Source organism: Mastomys coucha, unplaced genomic scaffold (assembly GCF_008632895.1).
Source record: "Mastomys coucha isolate ucsf_1 unplaced genomic scaffold, UCSF_Mcou_1 pScaffold19, whole genome shotgun sequence".
In the NCBI taxonomy this organism is placed as follows: domain Eukaryota; kingdom Metazoa; phylum Chordata; class Mammalia; order Rodentia; family Muridae; genus Mastomys; species Mastomys coucha.
Window position 1 is genome coordinate 519353 of NW_022196901.1, and position 9701 is coordinate 529053.

At 43.3% G+C, this 9701-nt stretch overlaps 1 protein-coding gene across 2 annotated transcripts in view; it reads right to left on the reverse strand.

The window, feature by feature from the left end:
* The window catches only part of Gatad1 (GATA zinc finger domain containing 1), a 10507-nt gene extending 4603 nt beyond the window's left edge, over window positions 1-5904 (reverse strand). The window contains exons 1-3 of one of the 2 annotated variants that reach the window (XM_031379918.1): window positions 5307-5904; window positions 4710-4835; window positions 2743-2802 (exon numbers count right to left, since the gene is read on the reverse strand). In XM_031379918.1, the coding sequence (XP_031235778.1) occupies window positions 2743-2802; window positions 4710-4835; window positions 5307-5540 (420 nt within the window). In that variant the 5' untranslated portion in view covers window positions 5541-5904. The remainder of the gene's footprint in view (window positions 1-2742; window positions 2803-4709; window positions 4836-5306) is intronic. The other variant, XM_031379917.1, reaches the window with a different exon arrangement.
* Window positions 5905-9701: the final 3797 nt, after the last annotated feature.

Here is a 9701-nt window from a genome sequence, read left to right on the forward strand (position 1 = left end):
AAAAAAAAAAAAAAAGAAAAAAATGAACCACACATATGTAGGTGTGAAAATAAAATAGCAGTGCAAAGATAAGGTCTTAGAGACGTTTCACTGGCAAGTACACCCAGCACATGAGGTGTGTAGACACAGTTGCCCCTTAACTGCGGAGATACAATGTAAGACACTAGTCAATACCTGAAACCTTGGACACTGCTACTCTATGCACTCCAAAATTTCCTCCTATATATCTATATTTATCAAAGTTTAATTTATAAATTATAATTTGAGTAAGAGATTAACAGCAATAGCTAGTAATAAATAGAATAGTAATAAAACAGAGCTGAAACTGCAGATAAGGAAAGACTAATAGAAATATCTAACAAACATCACTAAGACACTTATGAAGCAGTTTGCATTTGCTGGCAGCAAAGGAGGTGAACACAGTATGTCAAAGAACACTGGATTAGGAGTGATCACTCTAATAAATGCAGCATGTAAATGTAGGTGCCACAGAGGCCAAGGGAGTTGGAATATAGATAGCTGTGATTGGCTGGATGAAGGTGTTGGGAACTCAACTCAGGTCCTGAGACAGCAATATGTACTCTTAACCACTGGGCCAACTCTCTAGTCCCTCCCTCTCGTGTTTGATCTGGGGCTCCAGCTCAGCTTAGAAGCTCACACTGACCTCTTGAACTTGCTACCATGATGTCGGCTCAGCTGTTGGAGTGTCCACAATGTTGGCTCTCTGCAACATTACTTGAATATTTTGCTGAATTTTGGTTTTACTATTTAGTGAATATAGCAGTAAATAGCAATGAGAAAAGACTGACCTTTGTAATAACAAGTCCCACATGCTTTTCTATTACACACATAGAAATCACTAGCACACTAAAACTATCTTCTAACCTATGAACTGCTGGAAAAGTTCTACAAGTCTGAAGCTGTCATGAAGACCATTTGCATCATCCATCGACTAGTAACCTTGCTAAATCTTTAGCATGCATAAAATCAGGAAGTAGTTACTACTTACACATTTTATTTTACAGATGAAGAAACATTAGGGATTAGTAATATAAACCTGCCAAAGCAATGATGCCAAGATCTGCTTAGGTTCTAGCACCAGACAGCCTGCTCCATGACTTACCATAATGTCTTGGACTAGCTAATTCATGTCTAGATGAGTCAATGTCCTTATCCATAAAATGAGGGAAACTGTAACCCTCAGCTCACTGCCTGACCCATAGGATGCATGCTTGTATGTGCAAGCATGTGAGAAAACACACACACACATGCATGCACTTGTGTGCTCACATACACACATACACTTAACTTTATCTTATGATTAACAATTAACCATACATGAGATTCTAGAAATACAGGAGAAACTCTGGCTTGTGACAGACTTTTCTTTTTACTAACATATGTGGACTAACAAAAATAAGCACACACAAAGGTCATTACCCGTTTGAGTGCCATATGCTGTTTGGTCCAGTTGGATCAGGTATAAAGCACTGACTCACTATTGCCTCCTGCATGACAGTTTAATGACCGCTGCCTGCAGCAGGCCTGCCAGCCTTGCAAGCATTATCTATGTTCTCCTTTTATGTCTTCCAATTTAAAATTAATGAGCTGCCACATCCTTACTGAATTCACAGCTACTTGTGTGTTTTGGCCCAAACGAAGACCTTACTTATCAACAAAATTGTGGAGAGTGAACTAAGAATACCCTTGTTCAGTTTTTGTTGTTTATTAAGTCCAACTGTATATTCCCTCGACTTGATTTACAAGAGGTTAATTTTTATTATGTAAAGAACTGTATTAGGAAAGCACAACCTTATTGTGAACGTTTGCCTTTAATACTCTAGGGCTTCTTGAAGGCAGAGGTACTGTGAAGCTGTCTGCCTGTTCTGCACACTGTGTGCTGATCTACATACTAATCAGACTATAACTATTATTTATATAGTCTATATATAAAAATCGGTATATTTCAAATACAGAAAGTCTGATATTTCAGATATAAACTGATATATCCCTGGATAAAACATATTTCTCAGATTCAGTAAAGTTAATAAGTTTTTTTTCTTTGTTTTTATGTGTATGGCTGTTTTGATTGCATGTAAGTTTGTATACCATGTGTGTCCCTGGTGCTCAAGGAGGCAAGAAGGTGGCTTCGGATGCCCTAGAACTAGAAATACAGAGTTGTGAGCCACCATGTTGGTACTAGGAATTGAACCTGGGTCCTCTGAAAAAGCAGCCAGTATTCCTAGCTATTGAGCCATCTCTCCAGCCCAACTTTAAAAAAAATTTCTTAAATTGAAAATAGAATCTTCTCTCATATAAAACATCAAGACCACAGATTCCCCTCCCTCTACTCCTCCCAGCTGTGTCCCCTCCACCAAACTTCCCCTCTCCCCTAGATACACTCCCTGTTTCCCTTCAGAAAAGAGCAGGCTTTGAAGGGACAATAACCAAACAAGACAAAACAAGATAAAGTAAAGATAAAACAAGGCAAAACCCCTCATAGCAAAGCTGGATAAAGCAACTCAATAAAAAACTTGGAAAAGAGTTCCAAGTGTAGGCAAGAGTTAGAGAGACAGCCACTCAGTTAGGAATCCCAAAAAACACCAAGCTAACAGCATAACAGACGCACAGTAGTGCCCACTGCCTTTCCCGCCCTGCTTCTGCTTTCACCACCACAGCCGTCAGAAATGTCTCGGCTACAGTCTGCCCAGCTGCTCTTTCTTGGTGACTCCAGAGGCTTACCTTGTAGAAGATTGACTCTGCAGTGACTATGGTAGAAACAGATTCAGGAGCTTTGATAGGCTACAAGAGAACAGATGCAAACACATTTGTGTACTTATATAGTATAGATGGCCATTTTCCCATCTACATGAAAATTACGTAATTTGAAAAAGCCAAAACACTGTTATTTGGTGACAGAAATTACACAACACCAACATACACACACACACAATGTGAAGCAGGTGAATATTTCCATTATTTTTGCTACCAGTAATTAGAAGTGCTGAAAAACAAAAGGTGAAGTTTCTGATTCTGCTGCTAGGAGCTAACACACACAAAGCTCTCTAGTGCTCCAGTGGATATTAATATCCCAAGCATAGAAATACAGTGGCTCTAAAAGTCTGAGCATGACCTGACAGAAATTATTTAAAAAGATGTACAAATAAATATAAAATGGAAAATATAATTTTGTTGCAAGCCTGAGCTCTTTAAGATTCTTAGTAATTTGCCACATTGCAACACCATTAAAATCCGTTTTTAGAACTGCAACACAAACCTTATCACAACATAAAAATGGCCTTTCCTATGACCTTGTGCCATTCTCCAAGAAGGGATATGCAGAGAAATGGATCATGAAGTAACTGAAGAGAACACAGCCTGAACTTCCCGTGCAAGCCTGACACTTGAGCTGGACACTGGGGCCAAGGTAGGAGGGAACTGCTCCTGAAATCTGTCCTCTGACTCCCACATACATACCTCAGCATATGCACTGCACTCTTATGTACACAATAAAAAACACATTTATAAAGAAAGAAAAGAAAACTATTAGGCCTGAGAGAAGGCTCAGTGGTTGAGAGCACTTGCTCTTGCAGAGGACCTAGGTTCAGTCTGCAGCACTCATATAGCAGCTTATAACTGTCTGTAATTCCAGTACCAAGGGAGCCAATGCCTTCTGCTAGCCTGAGGGTGCCTAGTGCATACATGCAGGCAAAACACTCATACACAGAAGATAAAATAAATCTTTAAACAAGAGTCTACAATCTTTATGACTCTTCTCCTGGGCCTGTTTTACAAATGAGTATGTCTACTTTAGAAAGGAGTTTATTGGCAAGTGAGGCATTTTTGTTCCAAAAGTAATAACCAAGCTGAGATAAACAAAACAAAAAACACCTACAATATCATTCACTGTCCCAAATGTACAAACAAAACAAAAAATCCTTACCACAACATACTCTAGTATGAAACTTTAAACAATCTTCATACATCAGCTTTAAAAAAAGTTTTAGATTTTTAATCACCAAATTCATCATGAACTAATATATAGATTTTTTCTGGGACTATCATAACAAGATATTGATGAATTATGTTACTGCCTCATTCTTTAAAGACATAAAAAATTTTTTTTCTTTCCTTCTGTTTTTCATGACAGGATTTTTCTATGTAGCCCTGGCTGTCCTAAAACTCATTCTGTAGAACAGGCTGGCCTCAAACTCAAGAGATCTGCCTGAACCTGCCTTCTGAGTATAGGAATTAAAGGTTAGCACCATCACTGCCCAGCAAAAAATTTTTCTTAATTACCTATGTATCAAGAGCCATAACTTCATGAAATTGTCAATGAACAAATTTAACAACTTAGAAAAAAAACATTAATTTCTCTTTGCATACAAAATGTGACACACCGTGCTAAATTATAGAACATTCCTAAATGTATAGACTAATAGTAATAGCTAAAGTATAGACTCTACTTTACAGATGAAAAAAAAAAAAAGCCATAGGGAAAAAACAGAAAAACTGCTTCTCTAATGTCAAAAACTGCAAGTTTCTTACAACAGAGCCAGTCTTTTGGGGAACCTTGCCTTCCCTCTGGAACAATGCATTAGTGCTCCCAAGATATATACCAGCATTCAATGATGAATAGGGAGAGCAGGGGCAAGTCCCACACACCCTCAGTGTCCTACTAGGAAACACAATGTCCACGATCATCTTACGTTTTTTAACTTAAAAATATGTCTTCTCCCTTTTCCTTTCGTAGAAACTTTCTTTTCAGCAGCTGGAGCGGATTTGTACTTGGTATTTCTGAGCCGAGCCGACCTTCTGTGAATTTCCTGCTTACTCTGTCACACAATTTAGAGAAAAAGAAATTAAAGCTGCACAAGAAAAGTCAATACAATAATCTAACCAAGATCAGAGGATAGATAACAACTTTGTTAAAATACTGAAAAGATCAAGGGCTGAGATGTCAAACTCTACAGGGCCACCCAGCCTCCCAAGAGGTGGCGCTGCTTTAAGCGGGAGGGGGACGGGAGGAGGGTGGAGGCCAAGGCAGGAACTATTTACTAGTCATTTGTTGAGCTTAATCTATTTTACCACCCCCCCCAAAAGTTTCCTGCATATCTCAGAACAGAATTCTAATGCTGTCGTTTTTTAACGACCTAATGATTTATTAACGTAACGACGAGGACTTAATGGGCAAGAAGTCCTCGGCCTCCAACCCGATGGCCTCGATCGGCTGACCCCGTGTGTTCGGGACCTTTCCCGCCGCTTGTCACGTACCGCCTGGTCTACCCCAGGGATCTCTTTCTCACCTGCTTGCCGCCCCCGCCCCCGTTGCTCTGCGAAGGGCCGGCTGAAGTGGTGGCGAAGGTGGCGGGGCCGAAGCCGCTGCCGCCCCCGGCGCCGCCCGCCACTCCCGTGCCGCCGCCCCCGCCGCCCCGGCCCGAGCAGTGATGGCAGAGGATGTCGCCCTGCGGGCTCTTCTTCCACATGGAGGACGACGTGGTCTTGCACATGCTGCACGTGGGCTTCAGGCCCAGCGGCATGGTGGCCGGCTCGGGCGGCCCGCGCGGGCGCAGCGACACGGGAATGGCGGCCGTCTGCACGGGCCGCCCAGGGGTCGGCCGGCCACCTCGGCGACTGGAAGAGCAAGGTCGGAGGTGCTGAGACGCCCGCGGCGGTACCCAGCGGCCACCGCTGACCCCCGGAGGCGGGAAGCGGGCTCCGGCAGCCCGGGCCCCAGCCCTGGAGCTGGGCCGCCCGCGGGGCGCGCAGGCCCGACACTCGGCGCGGCCTCCCGGGAAAGCCAGCTCGGGCCCAGGGGACGGTACCCGGGGCGGACAGGGCCGCCGGGGTCCCGAGGGCGACCACGGCCCTCCCTCCGCCCACTGGGGCTTCCGGCGATGGGCGGGGCTCCCGGGGTGGGGCGGGGCCGGGTAAGCCAGTGTAGCGGACCAAGGTCTTTGGGCTCCGGAAGCCCCTCCTACTGGCCGGAAGTGGTCCTCACCAGTGCCTGTCACTCTTCTAAAGTTTGTATCTGGCGGGTCCGGGTTAGGGTGGGGTGGAGGGGGAAATACAAAGTTTCCCGTTAAAAGTGGATTTCAAATGACTAGTGGGAGTAGCCCATGTAATAGTTGTTATCTGACATTCACACCCGCGTATCCTGTGTTTTTAATAGATAAATTTAGCCGTATTGATCAGGACCCTTTTACACTCAATTAATTAACTAATTAATTAATTTGACTTTGGAGGCTAGGTTGACTTTGGAGGCTAGGGAGATGACCTGATGGGTAAAGTTCTTCTGGCACAAGGTTATGCCTTGAGTTTGGTCCCCAGTATCCACGTAAAAAGCTAGGTGTGTTAGGGCCGGAAAGACAGTTACGACTAGATCCAGTACTAGCACCTACACTATGTATGAGACTTACTTTTAACATTCTTGCTTGACATACTACTTTAGAATAAAGTGCTCTCGCGCCCCCTCCCAAAAAAGAGAAAAGGAATTGAGGGTCTAAGAAATTCCCGTACTAAGAACATTCAGACAGAAAAGAGCTGAAACACCAATGTGGACTGGTGAGATTAATTTGTCAATGATTTATTTTACTGGGGCCAATGTAGCACTGCTGTGCACTGAATACTGTATGCGAGGGGTGTATGAGTTATTGGGCTAGAAATTAGCAATGTGCAGAAGAATTCCTGTCAATTATTTCTCGTGAGTTTATACTGCAATTAAAACAATATTACAGTTTTGTATTACACAGTTGGATTCAGAGCTGGGATATTTGTATCTTTTATGGCTTCACATCAACTTATTTGCGTAAAGAACAGGCAACACATTATACCTTCATAACGTTTAAAATAAGGTATACTAGCATAAAGGCTTCCAAAGAAGATTTCTGGAGACTGCACTGAACACTACTTTAATTAGGGGTGATTGCTGGAAGAATTTATCTTTTTTTTTTTTTTTTGTGAACTTTGGTTTGAGGAACTGTACACATTTAAATCTGGATTTAAATCATTACAAAACTAGCCATTCTCTGGGAGGACCATTAGCAAAAGCAGACACAATATCCTTTTCACCTGGAGAGATGTGTATTAATTTGAGAGAATTAAGCCTGAACATTGGCTCTGATTGTTGAAGTCTAAAGCTCCCAGGGAAACTAGCCCAAGGAATGAGAGAAATCCTAAGTACTGGTTACAGGTTTTCATTGAATTGAACAACTGTATGTTCAGTGGAGTCTGTATGTGGTGTGTGTATACATGTTCATATGTGCATGTATATGTGTCTGAGTACACATTCATGGAGGCTAGAGGCTGGACACTGGGGATCTCCCTCAATCACTTTTCACCTTTATTTTTTTTATAGTCTTTTCCCTGAACTTGGAGCTTACCAGTTAACCTAGACTGGCTTAACCAGCAAGCCCCAGGAACCCTCCTGTCCAAGTTCCCTAGGTCTAATCTCCATGTGTGGCCTTTTACATGGATGCTGGGGACTCAGATTCAGGCCCCCAAGCACTTTACTGACTGAACCATCTCCCTAGCCACTTATTAAACTTCTTCGAGACAGGATCTTACCCCATCCCATGCTGTCCAGACTGCAAGCCAACAGCGATTCCATCCTTAGCCTCCTAAGTGTGGAAACTGCAGGTGGGAGCCACGTCATCTAACGCAACTGTGTCATTTAAAAAGTGAAGTTAAGTCTTGTGTTTTCTCAGACACTATTGGTAAGGTTGTGGATTTCTACATGATTTGGAGACACAGAGTTTATGCTGAGCATCCAGTGTGGGATTTTAGAAAGTCCCCCAGAGGGGCTGGTGAGATGGCTCAGTGGTTAAGAGCACTGACTGCTCTTCCAGAGGTCATGAGTTCAAATCCCAGCAACCACATGGTGGCTCGTAATTATCTGTAACAAGAATAAAAAACCTATGGGCTGGAGCAAGTGGGGCCAGGGCAAGGAGGAGAAGGGAAAGTGGGGGGAAAGAAAGTCCCTGGAGTAAAATGTGCACAGTGGTTCTAAAAATGGATAAAAGAAGGATGCTCTGTAGAGGAGCCAGACACTGTGTGACCTGCCAATAGATTGCCCAGGGTCTCAGCTGGACATTGGGTTTTTATTTCTCTGGTTTATATCCTATTACTCACACCTGACTTCATAGACAGTATGTCTTTTTCTTTTTTCTTTTTTGGTTTTTCTTTTTTTCTTTTAATTTATTCTTCTCTCATACAATACGTCCGAACCTCAGCTTCCCTCCTTCACTCCTTCCAGTTCCTTCTGCCCAACCTCTCTTCAGATCCATTGCTCTTCTGTTTCCCTAAAGAAAAGAGCAGACCTCCCAGGGATATCAATTGAACATGGAATAACAAGTTACAATGGGACTAGGCACAAACCTTCCTATCAAAGCTGAGGAATGTAGAAATGTCCTGGGGAAGTCAGAGGAGGGGAGCAGGAATGGGTCTCTGGCAGCATAGGGAAGTGGGGCTGAGAAGATAGAACTGTAAGGCACCAAAGCTCATAAGCATTTAGAAACAAAGCATGATAAATCTCGGGATTGCAACAAGAGGTGAGACTGATAAACTATCCAGATGCAAGTAGGAAATGCACAGGCTCTAGTGGAAGATACCATTCCAAATCTCTGTTAGGTTTTGCTTGCATCTGGTAAGTATACAGGTGTACATCTCTTCTGGCACAGGGACAGACTGCGTCCTTCACAAGGCAAGCTTCACTCACTGCTCCTGGCAGCAAGGGAAAGGTCAAGGAGTCAGCTGGAGCATCCCTGCATCTCTTGTTGCTCCCTGGCTTTGAGAGCAAGAGTCAGTGCTCTAAAGTAGCATGTTTGGGAGTAGATTATTCAGAATCCCTTCAGCATGGGTCTAAAATGAGACCACACTTTAACCATTGTTTCCAACCACCTTTACAGGATTTTGGTTTACTGCCAGGGAAACCTACACAATACAGGAAACAGCACTTTTGAGCTCTGAAGCTCTGCCCCAGGAGCAGAACCCAGAACACAGATGTGATAGCAAGCAGGCCAAATATCAACCATCAACTAATAATAAAACAAGAACCATCTCTCACTTCAAGGTTGTCATGAGCACAAAATAAGACTGTGACATTATAGGCATGGGATTTGGGTTTCTTTTGTCCCTGCACAGTTACTAAGAACATTCCACGTATGCCAAATCCAAGGAATTCAGGTGGTGAGAAGGGACAGAAGAGTGACACTACAAGAGTTTGAAGGGAAGTGCCTGAACAGCTATGTCTTTGCTATGGACATTCCTAAAGCCCACCTGGCTTCCCACCTGGCTTTGACAGGGCCTCCTGACTGCTCCTGAGTGTTATCCACCTACTTCCCAAGATCCTCTAGGGAGATCCTCATGGTTGGAACCATTATTTAACAATGCTATCAGGAATCTGGCCTTCTTATTCTTATTCTCTGGTACACTGGGATTCTGTTCAGAGGCTACAATCATGGCTATCCAATGGCTAATAAATACATTCTTAGGTCTTGGGCTTTAAAATGTCTCAATTTTGTGTATCTGGGCATGGAGTCGGGGAGAAGTTGACACTGGGAGGTCTTTCTCCTTTACAACTTTTTTTTTTTTTAAAGACAGGCCTCTCACCCAACCAGAAGCTCCTACATTCTATTAGATAGTGAGATTGGCTAGCCAACAAGCACCAAGCTGTGCCCTCCCCCCTAGCCTGGAGCAGGCTG